This window comes from Cariama cristata, unplaced genomic scaffold (genome assembly GCF_000690535.1).
Source record: "Cariama cristata isolate BGI_N322 unplaced genomic scaffold, ASM69053v1 scaffold6117, whole genome shotgun sequence".
Classification (NCBI taxonomy): Eukaryota; Metazoa; Chordata; class Aves; order Cariamiformes; family Cariamidae; genus Cariama; species Cariama cristata.
The window spans coordinates 10,166-29,129 of record NW_009628253.1 but is presented as its reverse complement, the minus strand read 5'-3'; the positions used below and the strand labels follow the sequence as shown (position 1 = coordinate 29,129).

Here is an 18,964-nt window from a genome sequence, read left to right as displayed (position 1 = left end):
AAGAAAAAACCAAATCATATATAGTTGTCATACATCACTTTTAAGCTTCTTCAAGCAATATACTTCAAAGCCATGTTCTGCTTAAGGGACTAAAATGAGACTTGTCAGGCTCAGACCTACAGAACTAGTCTGATGCTTTTTGCTCCCTATGTAGAAATCAAGCTATCAAGTTTTGTTTCTGAAGCTTATAACATTCCACAAGAAAAGTTCCCTGAGAAAAAAAAAATGTAAGTGCCAGATTTCCTGATATACAAGAGTATAGAACACACAACAGCTGCAGACTCATCTTTCACACAGACCATCTCTAGGCATCCAAGTATTCCAGTACCTACAGTGAGGTCTAGAAGAGCATGGTCCTTTGTATTGGCAAGCAGCCAGATCACAGGATGCATCACCAAAATACTTCTGTTAACTAGATAAATTGCTGCTTTGTTTGGCAGTATTTGCAGCAAGCTGCATACTCCAGAGAGGATCCTCTGAACTGCCATTGACTGTCAATTGACTTGCACTCAGATTGGACAAGATTTTGATCCTAAGACTGTAATCACTGAGGGCCTGTTTCCCCCAGATCTTCTAACTATGAGCATGCTGAAAGCCTGCTGTTTGTCTTTTCTAGCCTGGCATAAGATTCTTGCTTGCTTGCCATGCTGGACCAGCTCTGAGACTTGGCAGTGTGGTTGGTATCTTTGCTGAGTTTTCTCTTCTGACCATAGAGGGAAAAGAGAGCAATTGAGTGGCTCATTATCTAGCAGCTAAGACCACAGCACTTGCTGTTGTCAGGATCAGCATCCACAAAGTGTTGGAAAGAGTCTGCAGACTCACCAGGAATAGGCATGTTCTGCTGCTGGGGTGCAGAAAGTGTTTGAGATTTACCTGGCAGATGGAAACATGGGCTCCTGAAAACAGGAAGTCAGAGAGAGTATGAAGTTTGTGTGGTTGAGATTAAATGATTTAGCTGTGGTCTGGCAATGAGACACAGGCAATTCTTACTTCTTGACAGAAGAGAGAGATCCTTACATAAGATTAGTGGGTCAGTCAGAAGTTCTGCCCTGCTCTGAAGGAGACAAGTATTTCCACCGTAACAAAAGCTTTTTTTAGGATACAGCTGAACACTCACATATTAAGTTATAAAGCCTTGAGAACAGCATTCACAAGAAAAAGCAGTTTGATAGGGGGTTTTTTGGCAATGGTCATACCAAGATTGTTACAATCCTCCATCCTGCACAAAAAGCCAAGGACTTTTATTCAGAACAATACAACCTGGAAAGTTAAAAATGGAAATTAATTCAGCCAAATACTCTGACATGACAACAGACTGGTATGAATGTAAAGTGGTTTTTGGTCTTAAGTCCAGTAATCACTCTCATGGCAAATGCTGTGGTAGGGGCTGCTCATATGAAGTGATCAGTGGGTGTACATACACTTGTTCAAAGAAGGTGGACAGAAGCTGCTGTTTTCCACAGATTCCTTTTACAGGACAACACAGCAAGGAAAATTTCTCTGTTGATCTAAGTAACAGAACAACATGATATTAGGAACCAGGACTTCTTTAAGCCATCTTCCATTCTTCATTAGAGTACGCTCCCTGGAATGATGCAGGAAAAAGGTCAAGAAGAATTCAGAAGCGCAGCAGTCTTGGAGTCAGGGGTTGGATTGTAGCTGCTCTACAGACAGATGGGGCCTTGGGACCACACAGCAAATGGGTGAGCCATGTTTCAGTTAAAACTTGTCTTGGATGCTCGTAAACGATTGTTTAGGCTCAAACGCTTTGCCTGGGTATAAAAGTCAGGGCCAAGACATTTGGCCACAGAGAAAAAAGGGTCAGTATATTGCATATAGATGGAGGCCGTTGTCCCTTTGACAGGGTACTTCCTGAACAAACAGCTGTCACGTGGATAAAGTCCATTCTTGTCTGGCTGGAGGCCAAACCAATTTCAAGTCCTAGACTACTCCGAGCTTGCTGGCACTCGATACATGACCACAAGCTAAGCCAGCAGCTGTTTAGAGGGTAACCACAGAGCAGAATGTGTCAGAGGAATAGCCATACACAGCCCACAAAACTTAACACGCTGCCGGTTTCAGATGCCCGTTTTGGAGTTGATCCAGTTCCGATAGTAAGTCACTCGTGTGTACACTCCTGGTTTATTTGGCTTGCCACATTCATCTCCCCAGCTCACTATTCCCACAAGATACCAGATTCCTCTGGAGTTCGCGTGCACCAGTGGCCCACCAGAGTCACCCTAAGGAGAAAAGTGTCAACAGGCAGGAACAAAGTAAACAGTGTTCACCTCACGAATGCAGCAAGTCTCAATTTGTTCTGTTACAACTGGCAGATATTTGTCTCTAGACCACAGCTATAACTCAACCTCCACACAGTATACTGACAAGACAGAGGCTGACAGCCTATGTCTAATTCAGTCTGTCCCACTCCACACCCTCACATCTGTATTCTCTCACATTATATATAGACCCCAAGCACGTAAGTGTAGACTTCAGCCCACAAGCCACAAAGCACCTAGTTTCCATCTATCAAGATACTGAGCCCCATAAATTTAATCAAGATTCCCCAAAGTACATTTTATTTCTAGAAAACATCACCTCCCACTCCATCTAATTCCTTTTTACTATTACCTATGAAGAGACTTACCTGGCAGGCATCCACCTGCCCCTCCAAGTATCCAGCACACAACATTCCAGGTGTTATCGCTCCAGCATAGATTTGTCTTCTATTACAACTCGCAGTACTTATAATTTTTACTTCCGCTTGTCGAAGCTGATTAACACTATAGCCTAGAAGAAGTGGCATTAGAATTTGCAGACAGTGTATGCAACCTAAAACACTCAAGGATTAGGAGTAGCCAGATTTTCCTACAGCTTTTTTTGCCATTGCAGGCAATGAAGGGAGCTACCCAGACAATGTCTCAGAAGAAAGTTTCCCCCCCTGCCAAAGTCCTTCGCTTGTTCCCAAATATGACCCTTCTCCATCTTTCATCCTCACCAGATGCTTTTCAGCATAATGGACAAAGGGATTTTCGTCCACATTTCAGTGTGGAATTCAACTGTAGGCTACAAGATATGTCCTTTGTGTCATTGGAAAGACCCACCTCGTTAACTGCAATGTAGCTTTGGACAGTCACTACACACCCCAAGAGCCTACCATGAAACACAACCTGTATAGTTCAATGGCTCTCATAAGCAGATTTATAGTCCCATGACCTCTAACCTCCCCAACATGGACTAATTTGAATGAAGGTCACTGAAGTCATTGGATGAAGCCTGATTTATGACCGGAGAGCAAATAACTGATGAAAACTGTCATGATACATCTATGCAAAGCTGAATGGCCAAAGAACTCAGGTCAGAGCTAAACCTAAAGGGACTGGGCCAGTGGGAATGGAGAACAGAATGTATTCAACCAGCACAATGCATGCAGCAACAACAAAAAAAAAAGCTGCTCTTACTCCTGTAAGGCTAACCTGTAGGGTCTTTTCCCCATATTTCAATCCACTGACCAAGCCAGAAAAAAAAGCAGCAAACTAAGTCCACAAGTGTATCATCAGCACATGCATCTATCAAACACCAAGTCTAAGAAACTCAAAATAAACAAAAACCCCATAAAACTAACAGCAGTCTTCTCAGATACATGTATGACAGGGCACAGGAAGGCAAAGACACTCACCATCATTCTCCAAAGCTCCCCAACCTGTTACAAAACAGGATGTGTTCTCTGGGAAAAAGTGAGATGCTTCAGGAAGACAGACACTGTGCACATCACTTGTGAACTCAATAGGAGAGGCAAGTTCCACAACAGCCACATCATATTCATGATCAAGGATGAAGTCACTGTATTTTTCATGAATGATAATTCTTCGGACGAGTTTTTTCTGTTTTGGAGGTCTCAGCAGAATCCCAAAGCTGGCAGTCCACCTCCGAGGATCTCTTCCTCTGTAAGATATTTAAGGTTAACATCACAGCCACACAAAACAAGATCCCCAAAGGAGCCTAGCTCTCCATTTAAGCATCAAAACACGATATGGCCAGGTTTGCCTAACGGACAGAGAACAGCCAAACTTCATTATGTTTCAGCAGATAAAGATGTTAGTGGGCGACGAAAGGTCAGAGCACCCAAGAGTCCAGGGCCTGTAGGATCAGAAAGGGGCTGATGACTTACCCTCTAAAGCAATGGGCTGCAGTCACTAGCCACGTATTGCTGATCACTGATGCACCACAGCGATGGGTCCCATCAAGCTGAATACTAGCCTGCCATGGCCATTCCCCATCCCGCGCACGCTGCCCGCCAATTATTCTCTCTACTCCTGTGAAGGAGAATGTCTGTCTTCGTATTCCACAGCCTGTCAAAGAAAAGGCAGCTCTGTTTTAGCTGATGGAGGGAAATCAGGGTGTTGCTTCAGGAAAGGGCAGGAGTGTCAAGACACAGTCTTCATGTAGAGCAGTGCCTCTGATAGCAGAGAAACCAAGTGTCATGGTCACAAGCATCTCAGGCTAGATGTGGGGTAAACAAAAGTTTGTAGAAGAGTCACTACTTTTTCATTAAGCCAGTTTTCAAACACACAAGCCCCTATGTACTCCCATGGGAACTGAAGGCTGCATATCTGAGACACTGTTTATTTTCCCCAGTTGTAATTGTTTACCAGGTAAAAAAATATTGCCTCTACAAACCTTGCTTTGTTTGCTACTTGATCAGAGCTGTACAGAGGGAAAGGTAACATATATAGCCATTAGTGTGTCTGTGCATACAGGTACACACACAGGTTATGAGGCACAAAGACATGCACTGATAATTAACCTAAGCATTTACATTCATATAGCTTTCATAATAATGGCATGTAAGTTGCATCTTAAGACTAAACCTCTCTTGGTACTGTATGAAAAAAAGAACATCCTTAGTTTGTTGGTTTTTTTTAAAAAAAACTTCTTTAAAATTCAGTATGAAAATACTGAGGAGCCCCCACAAACAACCACCACACCAGTGCAGCTCTGAGCTTTAATACACACATTACCACCAAAATATGCACAAGGCAGACACTGAACATCACTTGAACTCAGTGGAGGCAATCTTCCCATTATTTGTAACACCCCATCTGTATAGCAAAGGCAAGACCAACAGTCAGTATAGCTTTAAGTGTCACAGAATTACTGAAGACTAGTTGGCAAAAAACCACAAACCAAACAAAAAACCCACCCACAAACTAAGCAAATGAAGAAAAGATTTTGTCAGGTCAGCCTTGACAACAGCAACCCAAAAAGTATCCTCTTCCAACAGTTTACTTATAGCCACTGTCCCAACAGCACAGTCATATATTCGCTCAAAAAAAGTTAGATTCAAACCAGTTAATTCTCAGAACCTGTTTAAAGATGGAAAGCTAACATGCAAAGGCTCTGAGACCATGCAGGGGACCGATGTAGTCCCCTGGGAGGGGACTTATGCTGTCTCTCTGTTTCCAGGGGAGCTACAAGACCTCACAGGGGGAGAACAGAACAGGAGAGGGACTGCAAACCTGCCCCTTTCCAGGGCTGTGCCACTGCCTTGCTCTCAACTATGGACAGCTCTTCTCCCCCTGCCACCCTCTGGCCTTTCCCAGTATATTCCAAGGTTTAGCTCAAATCTAACAGACAGCTATTGCCAAAACTTTCTGCAGGGAGGAGTGCAAAGTCCTTGTGCAAAGCTCACTAACAGCAGCTCATCTACACGCTCCTGCTTCCCATAACCAAGATTAAAGCAAGCGCTTCCCACCACCAAGTCAGAATGCCTGATTCTGCAAACGCTACAGAGCCAGCCTGACGGCAAGAAAATGAGCTGAAGTCTTCCTAGGCTCATGTACTGTCTACTGCTCTAGTATCTTATTTTTTCAACTTGCATCTCAAAAGCATAAGAATGTTGTAAGCACAGAACCTATAGCACCATGTCCCTGGCCCTTTTCTATAAAGCATTTGTACTTACAGTTGTTTAAAAGGTTATCTCCATTTTCCTTATTCAACTCTGAAATGAAACGCAAACACCACAGTGAGTATATCTCCTACTGCTACGTGATCTAGCACACACTCCCTCCCTGTACCCAGCAAACACAAATTAGATGGTTTGCATTGCTGCATGGAGTGACAGTATGATAAAAGGAGTAATTTGCTCTGTTGGAGAAGTTCAGTTGAGCCTCTGTTCCTCACTGAAAGTTTAAGGTCAAAGGATACATCTTTCTTGCGTTAGCTCAAAGCTAACAAAAGTAGATGACTGCAAGTAGGTCCAAGTAACATCTGCATGGACTGGCGGTTGCGCACAATAAACACCTACATGCATTTGTCCAGGTTCAGTATGGCAAGGCAGTCAAAACAGTCTTCACAAATCCTCAGTGCTAGGATTGACTGGAGCTAAATTGTAACATTACTGAGTTTTCCTACAAAAAACCCTTTGCCAGATTCCAATGGTAAGCAGCAACAGATTCATGGGAGAGAATAACTGCCCAGGGAACCTCAGGGTTTTGTTATGAACACTTGCTACAGCAATCTGCCAAATATGCAAAGGAAATAGCAGGGGGTGGAGAAGGGAACCATCTCAGCCTTGCATTTTTTTTAATAGCTTGAGGACTCTGCACTTCAACACCTAGTGATACAGGTTCTTGTCCAATTCACTGTGTGCCTTAAAGTCACCTGTGAACCCATGGTCAAAGTTGGGCCTTTTTTTGATTGAGGGGGGACTATGTCATTCAACAGAGCTAGGTCACACAGACAGAGCCTCTGATGCACAGAGAAGCACTCATACTCATAAATCAGTGCCAGTATGCTTTAGTTCTTTTCATGCGACTTCTTTCAAGTTCCCAGGCTGTCAGCCATAACACAAAATTTTGAGAAGGCAAAAGAAAACAAGAATAGCCCATATTTGCTTACTAAAGTGAAACTCATTACACTAAGAACAGCAAAGTATGAGGAACAAATTCCAAGCACTTGCCTGTGAGTCTGAGGGTAGACTGGTCAACGTTCAAGAACGTGGAGCTTGTTTTCAGCCTCCTGCGTAACACACGGTTGACGTGACCCCAGCTCGTTGACTTACTGTCAGTCGAAGCAAATTTAAATACCAGAACAACAGATGCAAGCACTCCATCAGGATCTGGGCTACAAACCAACAAAAACAAAGTGGTGTCATTCTCTTTGCCCGCTAATCCTCTTTGTTCTGCTTTGCCCCGTTTGCCTTCTTTATACAAGAACAGGTCTGGTCTGCACAGATGTATAGAATAGCATAGATGTGCACAAGTAAAGGAAGATGATGACATGTCAGCAGGCAGCAAAAGACTTAGTTCTCAGTATAACAATGATCAGAGGGAACTTTCTGGGAACTGTTATAAGCAGTACAGCTGAGAAGAGGGATCACACTTTGGCCTCCACACAGCCCATAGCCAGTAGGACACAAATGGCAGCAGGAACAATACAGCAAGTTAAAACCCTTCAACAGATACCTAACAGGTCATCCCTAACAGCCATTCGAAAGATCCAGTTTAGAGCCACAGAAGTTAAAAAGGTCTTTTGGCATCTCTTTCCACTTAAGTCACTTGTCCATTTAGTGGCCAGTTAGCTCCATTGTATCTAGAGACAAAAGTCTCAATAGTTTGAATTATCAGATCAAGGTACGATGACTAACTGTCAGTATAAAATGTTGGGCCCAATATTTTAGACTAACAGTCTAAAGGAAAACCAGCTGAAGCCTAGAGGGAAAGACAGCAGAGATGCAGCTAAGTTGTTCCAGTCCCTAGCTGCACAACAAGGTATCTGTAGTGAAAACAAGCTTGGAAGAGATAACTGTTCAATGTATAAAAGGTGTAAAAAGGTTGCTTGAAGTCTAGCTCCCAAGTTCTGTAATTTCAGTTGATAGACAGTATGGGAGGCTTGTGGAAGAAACCAGCAGCAGAAAACAACGTAGAACAGTTTAAGGAAATGACTCATTCCATCTAGAGACAGGTAAAGGCAAGAAAGCCCAGAACTGCTGTGAAGGAGATTTGTGGGAAGTCTGGCATTCTTTGCCATTTAGGGAAAAATGTTCCACAGCACAATTGAGCCTTATAGAACACCCAATTCCAAACCAAAGTAATGTGAAGGAGAGGGAAGTGATGGCCCTTATCGCTGACAGTGATACATAATTACTGCAGAGAGAGGGAAGACTTAAAAGCTCTCACACAGGACCTTTATACCTCTATGTCCTACTTGCCTCCTTCCTTCAACTCTGTATCTAGGTATCTCACTGTGGAATCATCTATTCCTTCAGACCTTTTCAGAGAATAGTAACCTCCTGCTATACACCATGCAGAGGGGTAAACACCAGCCTGAGCTTCCACAGGAAACATTAAGTGGAATAGAGAGCTGACTATCTCAAGCCTTTAACTAGCAGGGAAGACCAGGATCATCTAGTAATTCAGTTACTGCATCACAGCCACAAACAGCTGGTGTTCAGGTAATCAATCTGCAGAAGTACAATGCCAAATTTCTCTTCCTTGCTGACCTCTGAAGGTAATTCAGCCCTCAGTGTTGTGAGCACCGAAGGAGAGCGACAACCAGCCAAGATTTAGTCATCCTGCTAGCATAACTCCAGCATAAACAACCAAGCATGCTCCTTATGGTCAACGGGTAGGAAGAAAGGATATTTATCACATCCCTGCTTATTCCTGACCTTCACATTACTTACCTTAGACTGACAACATGGGACCTGATGTACCTTTTACTCAGAAAGGATCCCTTGAATACTGCAGATATCTGTTAAAGGAAAAGAGTCTGTTAAGACACACCTGTAATATGTACATGCTCTCAAGATATAAGTCTCATGAACCTCCAAAACAAGAAAATGCCTTCAGATGTCCACCTCTACACCAAAGATACCACTAAATTTCTATCAGAGGATGCAGAACCAAAATAAACAGGTGAGTTGGCCAGTTTTGCTGTCCCTTCTGCTCTGTGGGTGCCTGGTCCACCACAGGGCTGCTGGAACAGACAGCACCTGTGCTTACCATCTGTTTGTACACAGTCAGCAATGCATCTTTAACCCACTACAGCAAGGTCTGAAAGGTAAGGCCAGCCGCATAAGGATGAGGCATAATCACTCCTGACTATTTCTAATCATACAGTCACAGGACTCTTCACCATAGGTCAGGCAGAAAGAGAAACATCTTAGCTTACCATGGTTTCAATCTCTTGGCTCAGGTGCCTGAACTCTTCTGTGGTTTGCCTTTTGTACTGAGGGTCGTACTTGACATTGGTGATTACAAAAGATGCATTGTAATATCGGTCCTGATCTACAGAGGAGAAGAAAAGGAAAGGTGGCTGATCTTCAGTACAACTCAGACACACATAGTACCTCACAGAGCATGGCACAAGTGAGGCTCCCAGTCTCTGGCTGTGACCCTGTCAGATGTGGAATTACAGCTTTAGTAGCACTTTAGGAAGAGGGGGCTCTGGACCACCTTGGTGTTCCATGGACCAGCTGGGGCCTCATTTCTACTTTGCAGACCATCCCAAGTAGCTCTACATGACACCCTCTACAACACTTCTCTGGGGACCATCTCATCAGCCTGAGCTGAGCACAGCACAAAACACACCAGCCCACATATGTCCCTTCTGACTCAGTAGACACACTCCTCCCTAGCCACACTCTGGCATGTCCTGCCCCTCTGAGACAGGTAGCCCAGAGGCGTTTGCATCCATACAGTTGTCAGGTTAAGTTTAAAATCTGGCTCTCAGGTGAATGGTAGAGAGTGGCCCTATAATGCAGAGTTAGCAAAAAGCAAAGCTAAGCTGTAGCTCTGCCACTGCTCTGTCTAGTGTCCTGACACAAGCCACAGCCTCGTCGACTCTCGGTGAGCTGAAACAGCAACAGGATTAGTTCCATCCCAGCAGGAAGGCATTCCAAAACCCCTCATACTGGTATCTCAGAGACTGGGAATGGAACGGCTTGCCTTCATTCATCTGCTACCAAAACTGGGCCCTTGGCAACCAGGACTGACGCCTGGGCTCCAAAAAGCCTAAACCTCTGCCCTCTTTCTGGAATATCCTCAGCTAGGGGTGCCAGGTTCAGTTTCTGCAAAAACCCTGCTCAAGACCAAGCTTACTATGCATAGCCTAAGTATTAGACACACCTCTGGCTTACACAGAAGACTGCTAGCCTTTGGTTAACCATGCACACCAGTGGAGGCACCAGGGCGAGACAAGAAACAAAAAGAGGAACAAAACTTAAATCCCTGCTTCAAGTAAATGATATTTTAAGTATTCTTGCAGGTTTTCTAATCAATTCAGATCTTGAATAGGGTCTAGTAAGCTTTCTCATGCAGATTCTATACCAGGGCTGAACTGTGTACCTAAATCATCAGGCAAGACTACAGTAGCAAGTGAAACAACAGATTCCTGAACACTTGTGACAACAAAAAGAGTGGAGCACTTACCGTGGCACAAAAAAAATGTAATCAAGCCAATGATGAGGGCTAAGCCTACTATCACCAACACAACAATGACTGCTATCTTCCATGGCTCCATACGCTTTGTTGCTCTGTCCATCTGGATGATTATCTGCATTGAAGACGACAACATGGAGAAATTCAACTCTATTACAAAAACAATAGCACATCCTGAGCCAAATCATATCTGGCACAGTTTAGCTCAGCTGACAAACCTCACAGAATGAGGTAGGTTGGGAAGGACCTCTGGACCCTGCGGGTCTGACCTTCTGCTCAAACCAGGTCCCACTACAGCAGTTTGCTCCAGGCTTTGTCCAGTCAAGTTTTTAGTATCTCCAAGAACAAAGATCCCCCAATCTCTCAGGAGTCCTGGTCCAGTCTCTGACCACCCTCACAGCAAAAGCTTTTTCTTTATATTCAGGCAGAATTTCCTGTGTCCTAACTTGCCTCCATTGCCTTGCATGCACCCCTGGGAAAAGCCTAGGGTTGTGCAGGTATTGCTAGTAGAGACAATTTCCCATCAAGAAATATTACACAGATTTCAAGTGCAGCTGACTGTCCACGCGGGTGCTTAAACTGAACATAAATGTAATAATTCATGACTGATAAAATAACTTCTGCACCAAGGATACTCTAGGCTACCAGAGATTCCATACAACATACAGATCTGAGGTTTTTTTTTAGTTGGTATGAGTAGTGACATTTATGTATGCCTTATAGGGTTTGGGTTTTATTACACCAAAGCCACACACACATTGTAAGAGACTGCATCCTGTCTCCTGCCAGACAATCTGTCAGAGGGAAGAGAAACAGCTACTCATGTGTAGATGTGATACGGCAACAAGACCCAGACTTAGTGACTCGCTGAAAGCCAACAGCAGACCTGTAAAAAAGGCTAAGAACTTGACTGACACATGGACAAAGACACATAAGTCTCTCTTTTCCATTTATGTCCTCCTATGTAACATTAAACAAGAGAACATTAGAAAAACTGCATTTTTGCATGTCCTCAGTAGCTTTGTTGAAGGATGATGCAAAGCCTTAAGTACAATTATTTTAGATCCCCAGTAATTCCACAGCACATTATGTAGTAATTGTTGTCGTACCACGCACTGAGTCTCTACATCACAGTCGGCATTAGTACAGGCTATCAGGAAAACACGCGAGATAATCTCTCAGAGGTGCCTGGAGTGACAAGTGGCAGCAGCCAGCTCTGAGGAGGAGCGATTCAACTGGCTAGTCACCATGCTGTTTTACACCCACTGATCCATGTTTGTATTGCTGTGGACCAGACTTAAACACTATTTTCCCCTTCTCAGGCCTATGGCACAGCCACTTCTGAACACCAACCAAGAAAACAGGGGCAGGAAGGGGCAGAAAGGCAGGCAGAGAAAGTCTTTGCAGGTTTTCTGACTACAGGGTGGCAAAGAAGAAATCTCAGCAAGAGGAGAGCAGGATACCAGCAGAGGCTCCATCTTAGGAAACGAGCTGAGGGGGCAGATGAGCAATGAAGGCAAGGGTATGATGCTCAAATCCAAGACAGCAAAAGACAGTTAAGTGGTGGGAGAGCAGAATGGGGTTCTACACTCTACCCTGAGGGCAAGAAAGCTGAGCAAAGCTACAAGGAAGAGATTGTAAGCAAGGCAAAGAAAATAATAAGGATAGAAAGGATAGAGCCACAGAAGCAGCAGCTGAGAGGTCTGCACACATTGAAGGTGTGCTCAGCAAGTGACATGGAAGTTGGAAGTAACTCAGAGTTTAGTCTCCTCACATAAAAGCTTGGTTTTGGCTAGTGAGAGTGCTGGCAGGTATCCCAGTCCATTGCTTAATGGAAGCAGACAGGTTTTACACACCGAAACAGGTGGCATACTGGAAAGAAAAAGTTAAACAGGGTAGCTTCAGCCAGTACAACTGCAGGTGGTCACAAGCAGCAGCTTAGTGTTACCAAACTACACAGGACAGGCAACCAGGATCAAGCCTTCCACTTCAAAGTCACACGGTATGGAGAAGCCTAGTACCTCTCCTTCTGTTGTGTTTGCTTGATCAGGGCAAACTTATGTTCTGGCAACGCACAATCCAAGTGTTCCCCAAATCTGTCTCCCCACTAGATTGGCTCAGTTCCCTGATGGCAAGGCTCTGCAAAACAGACTGTAGGGCAACTGATAGGAGTCCAAAAGCCCAGGCTGGCCAAGATTACCTTCTTCGGAAACTGCAAGCCGCAGTAAGCACATAATATACACACGCTAGAACTCGACTGGTTCCATGGAGGTCTTGACTTCTCACCATCTAGACCTTCACTGTATATGCTATCCATTACCCCCAAGGGTTTAACAGATGCAGAGATTTAGATAAAAGCTCAAGACCAGTGGAACTGTCCTGCCTCAGTTTCTTTAACATGCTGCAGCCTCCCATGAAGCATTCCCATCCTCACCTCACAGTTCAGTCTTTCACAGTCCCAGCTGATGGAATCGCAGCCTACTTCATGGGCAGGCAATTACTGCCCTTGAGGGCAAGCCCCTTGGCTAACCAGAACAGCCCACTGTGGCAATATGCCTCTGCCCCTCCTTAGCTACCCACCTCTCATGTTTCAGAGATTCTGCTTTAGCATCTGATTTTGCTCTCCTCACTGGAAAGCTTTTGCTCTCCAGCCTGAGCCCCTGCCATCAGTCTTGATCAGACTGGTTCCTTGTGCTTCAGCTGTCCCCACCCCAGTGTGCTTCTACCTGAATGGCAGAGCAACATCCCTCCATTGCTCTTGACACACAGAACACACAGCACAGCCCTGATGGCATACGGCTGACTGCAGATATTGAGGCAACAGTATTCTTGTTTCATAACCACCGGCTTTTTTGAACTGTATACAGACAGATTTCGTCAAAACATGGCCTCATGCCTAAGCTACAAAAGCTTAAGACTCACACTTGAAGAAATAAGCGTCTCACTGCCTGTGGGACTCTGGTTCTGACAGGCAGTACTGTCTTCCATTTCAGTCTGTCTCTACTTCCTTTTTGTGCAAATACCAGCTACAGCAACAAACACTGGCAGCGCACAGCCCCTTCTCCAACATTTCAGAACTGCTTGCTCGCCACAGGTCACACAGACTTGCAAGGGGAAACAGATATCTTGGGAACTGCTGCAGCACTGGGGGAAATGGAAACATGGAAGATGAGGAATAAAAACCTCCTCCACTTCTGATACTGATTTCACTTTAAAATTTTTTAAGAAAACAGTTTAAAGGAAGCACTTTGATATATTTCTACATTCACATAGGTAATTAATCTGTCTATAGCATATACAAATTAAAGTGGAAATACCTCTTCAAACCCAAAACAATTTTCTCCCTTTAGCAGGATGCTCTCTCAACTTCCATCTTGCTAAGGTAAGTACCAGAACAGGAAAAAATCTCCTGTGCACTGGAAGAAGCAGGTCTCATCACCTCCCACAGCATACAATTGCCAGTATGCATCCTTCAACTGTGACGCTTGTGTGCAGGACCCAGCTCAGCAGGCCCCTTATTTTTTGTCTCTTATCAGCAGATATAACAGTCATCAGTTGTGCAGAAGGGATGGGAAAGAAACTCTCCTGTTTTTAGCTTTTTAGGAAATACCTAAGTTTTTTGCTATTATGCCATCTAGGGCAGGCTTGTCATGCTCTACCAGAATAGCCACCTGACAGGGATTCCTGCACCTGGGACATCCATCTCTGTAGTTAAATAGTTCAGTGATCCCCCTGTTTAGGAATCAGACTTCTGCATGGTCTTTGCTGCACTCTAGTAACCAAGAAAACTGCTCCATCCAGCAACACCACTGGCCAGAAAAACACTGATCCTCTGCAGCGCTGATAAATGAGGAGGCAGAGATGATCTCATTGCCTTCATAGATGTATCCTTTCTTTCTTCTTGTGGCCTGCTTAATAGATAGGCATTCCCTCAGAAGACCCCCAATACCACAGCTGTCTGTATAAATGCCTTCCAGAATCAGGTGTTTTGTACAGCCTCACATTTCTTGCTTCCTTATACCACGTGCTTTGAATTTTTACTGCTCAAACTCCAGTAAGCTGTGAATTAACTCTCAGCAGGTCAGACATGAGAATTCAGGTAACACCAATGCATTCATCCTCCAGCACAGATGAGGATAACTTTCATTCCCCAAGAGCAAGTTTTAACAAGAGATCAGAAGCAAGGCTCCACCAGGAGACCTTGAAGGTCGAGTCCTCTCTGCTCTGAAAACCACCTCCTCACGGTCTGGCAGGTTTCAGTCTGCAGTGAGAAGTTTCAAACTTTTAGTTCGGTACAAAACTGCTTATCTTGACAAAACCATGGATGAACACTAGACCTCCTCTAGCAATCACTGTTCTCATTTAAAACACTTCATTCCCAAGGAGCCCAAGACAATCCATGGAGGCATCAGCATCTGACAGTTTCATATCATAGTTCATTTGGGTCTGGAAATGCAAACTATTAAGTCTCCTAGTTTACACACCTTGGGTCTGAACCAAAGAATGTGTTTTGATCACTAAAAAGTTAGTCCACACAGAAAAAAAACATCTGAATGAACTATTTTGGAAATAGCCATATTAAACACAACAAAGTTGTGTTTAGAGATATATCAAATCAAGCCTTGATACAGGATATTTTAATAAGTAAAATACAGCAAGAAATAAGGCTAGATTAATAGTTACTGGCACATTAGGAAGAAGAGTTGCACAGAAATTTTACGGACCTAAGATTGTCTGGTCTTCCTTGTGAAACAAAAGAGAAAACAGATAGGATTTCAGGTTGGATTTCTGATCAACTGCAAATGAATTCTTTACCTTCCAATTTGGAACAGTTACCCAAAAGCAAAAGACAAGCACAATACAGGGGTGACAAGCTGTTTTTCCTCTCTTATCCTGTACCAAACACCCTAAAAGTTTACTGTGCTCATTCACAACACAAGTGATGAAAGTTCAGCTCCCACTTCTGCCTGACAGGATCTGACTCACTATATTGAGCTTATCCATCTCTTCCAGTTGAGCTACTGCACATTATCAAAAGCCTCAGTAAGAACAATACCAGAAAGCCAATGAGAAAATGCCTGTTCAGAAAAGAAAAGGAAGTGTAACTTTATCACCTGTGTCCTAAAAGGCCCTAGTCACTGAGCTGCTGGATAAGCAAAGAACAGCTACCTACCTTGTTCTGTTTTGCAGATCCATCCTTGACACTTTTTTAATCTAAACCCTCATAGCACCCCAACCTAGATTTGCTTTTAGATGAATCTAAACCATGTTTTCTGGCACCAGCTCTTTCCTGAAGGTGTTTTGCCATGCTCTGCATAGAAGATCACATGCAACCTCTTCTATCTGATCTGCTGCTGTCTTCCTATAATAAATTTATTATAATATTTATTATTATACCCCTGCTCACTGATGTTCCAATACTCTCAGAAAAGCCAGTGGCAGAGCTTGGGTGGCACATCTGCTGGTGGGGGTCTCTCCACATTTATAGCCGTGACTGGTTTTTCCATTCAAAGATAGATTCAGGCACATCCCTACAATCGCTCTTCCTAGAAATGGGGCCTTTCACAAGACAACTGAACAGACTAATCTGCTGGCCTGGTAAGTGCAATTTGAAAAATCCATACTAGGTCCCTGAAGCTATCTACCTTGGCAGGGGATTGGGAATGGCAGCAATTGAAATACATCTGCCTTAGTTCAGGAGTCCTGTAGCAAAAGCACAAGGCCATGAAGCAAGACATGCTAATTCCACTCCCACCTTTGCCACAAGCAATCACACCAACCTAACGCTTCTCCTCCACTCTCATGGCATACTCAGGACACACACTTCTAAGAGAATGGGACGACAGCAACCTCTACTACTTCAGGCACTGAAATGGAACCAGCTAGTGCCTGCCTAAGACCCTTGTTTGGATGAGGTCAGTTACCTACCAGCCTCCATCACTCAATGTTTGATATCTCCCAAAGCAATTCTGGTACAATGGAAGACTTCAAAAAATTGAAGGGATCTGTTGAGGGAAACCAAATATGTGTGTTCTTCTATGCGTCACACTGAATCAGCCTGATCTCCCCACACCCTCCAACATCCCACAAAAACAGTAGGTGCTGCATGCCACCCCTCTGCAGTCAGATAAAGCATCACTAATGTATTTGCCACTTACTAATTGAGCTCCTCCCTTTAACCATCCAATTCTACCAAGGTCTTGCTGCTTCCCAGGAGCACACTTGAGTTGGGCAAAGACAACATCTCCAAGCACTGCTCTTGTCACTGGCATTAAGACTGAAAGGCACATTCAGTCTTTGGGATGTGTTAACTCAGAGCTTACCACTAACTATATCCATGATGCCTAAGTGCTGCTCATATATGCTTCCCTGATTATTTGATCACCTTTGCAACCAGCACAAGAAGTTTGTTGTTCCTTACTCGCTCATCCATTTTGCATCCAGCGTTTTGGAGGTTATGAGCTCTTTAACTGTCGGGATAGAGCTAGCTTCCCGTACTACTACAGTCTGTGAGACATAACTAATGCCAACAACTGAAATATCCTTAATCAATAAGCCATCTTTCTACAGTTGACTGCCACAGTCAACATCTTGAGGACTCCCATGTTCTGAAATAAGTTTTAGGAGAACTAGGAGGGCTACTCACTGCATAAAGACTTCACAATCTGCAGGAACATGTGAGAGGCCATCCCAGTGTAAAGCAAATATTAAGTACATGGCCACTGATTGCAATCAGTTTAGGATAAGGTTCTGCAACTTCTACATCTTCACCCCTCAGATTTCCACTTCCAGCTGCATTGGTCGTAGATAGGTATCTTATTCTGTTAGTTGAGCAGTCCTGAATATAACAGTAGTTCTCTGCTTTTCAGCCTTTGAAAATAGCTCTGCCTGCCTCCCTTCATCCTGCTTTGACTGGCTGAAATTTACTCCAGAAGACACAAGAAGTTAGTCTGTGGATTTTCAGTTTGATTTTCATTCCAAGGCAGGGTGGGAGAAATTGTCTGCTGCCAGATTTGGTGCATTTCCAAGCGGATTCTGCAGAGATTAACACTTTGCTGGCTGCATACAAAGCCCATGAAAATAAATAAGAGCACAAGAAGCTACTTTTACCTACTTTACTCCACTCACCCTTTCAGTACCAGGCTATTAGCTCAGCAGTTGTGACTGCAACACATTCTAACTGCACTAGCACAAACAGCAGATCAGAGTCAGGACACAGTGAGATGACTCTCACCTGCTTCCCTGCTGCAACCTTCAGTGGCTGTAGGCCACCTGGATTCGTCACAATACCATGCTGTAGAAGAGCTGGGGAATTCTCAGAAAACAAATGCATTTTGGATGAAGAGAAAGGGTGAAATATCAGAAGGATTACTAATGCACGGAAGGCAGCTCAAATCAGAAGCAAGCTCAGAGCTAGTGCCATTTTCTCCAAGCCCTCGGTCAAAGCTCAGACTGCCCTATAAATCTATGCATGATATAGCCATGCTGCCCAAACTACCAAGGAGCAAGTCAGAAGGGTGCAGCACTCACCTCTGTACCACTGAGAGGTCAGCAAGAAGCTCCTCTATCTGGGAGATGCACTGTTCCGAGCACCACAATGGACTGTGCAGCATCTCAGCATAGACTTGAGGCTTTATCTCCCGAATTAGGAAAGAAAGGAGTCATAGGCAAGTCAGAACAAACAAGTCCAGCAAGTCTCAGTGACAGAGGCTTACCCAGTAGCATGATTCCTCCCCTAAAACAATAACAAAACATTTCTTTCATCACACCTTTCATCCAGGAATCCTGAAACCTTTTCAGAGCATTAACTACACCCTGCAACACCCCAAATCAGAAGAGCCATGAAAATTTTGCAAGGACGCAGAGTTTATTTCCTTCTTTGGTATAATTAAAACCAAATCGAAATTATGGGCAGGACCAACACAGAAAACGTGCATGTTCTAAAAAGACAATGTTCAGTCCTAGGCCAGATACAGAGCTGACACTGATGTGATTCAGTGGTATGTGCCTCAACTCACTCAAACGTCCTTGAAATAGGTCATTTGGCCAGACAAGAACTTGCCCCCATAACAAGAGCTACATTCAAGTTTGCCTTCTACTTTAACTCTTTAGACTTTAATTTTATTTGTGGCCACCTAGCACACATTTATCTTGGAAAAATTCTTCTAGGTCATAAACATTTGTGATAAAAATATTTGCAGGTTGTCTAGATAAGCATTATTACTTGTGCTAGTTACAGGAAGTTAACTAGCAACTCAGTTAACACAAGCACAAACTCTAACCTAAAGCAGCATTTCTCAGTCTTTCCTTGGGAACCCTTTTTTCAATTTTAAGTTCTCAATTCCAGCCTTACTAGAAGATACATAAGTCCACATAGCTTTACACACAGATTTGTTTCAGAGGGCAAATAAAGATGACAGAACATCACAAGAAGATACCTGTGCAGCACGTATTTTCTTTGCTTCGCTGCAATGAAGTTTAACATCTAAGGACTCTTTTCCTCCACCTTAATGACCTTCATT

General features: G+C 43.8%; 1 protein-coding gene across 1 annotated transcript; it reads right to left on the bottom strand.

Annotated features, from left to right (window-relative positions):
• Positions 1-2,078: 2,078 nt before the first annotated feature.
• LOC104165161 (transmembrane protease serine 11E-like) lies at positions 2,079-18,063 on the bottom strand. The gene is given in 11 exon segments (XM_009704723.1): positions 2,079-2,240; positions 2,648-2,790; positions 3,680-3,945; positions 4,172-4,352; positions 5,963-6,001; positions 6,962-7,125; positions 8,687-8,754; positions 9,175-9,290; positions 10,434-10,557; positions 14,927-14,933; positions 17,969-18,063. Coding segments are annotated over 11 exon segments (1,365 nt in total).
• Between the last annotated feature and the right edge of the window lie 901 nt (positions 18,064-18,964).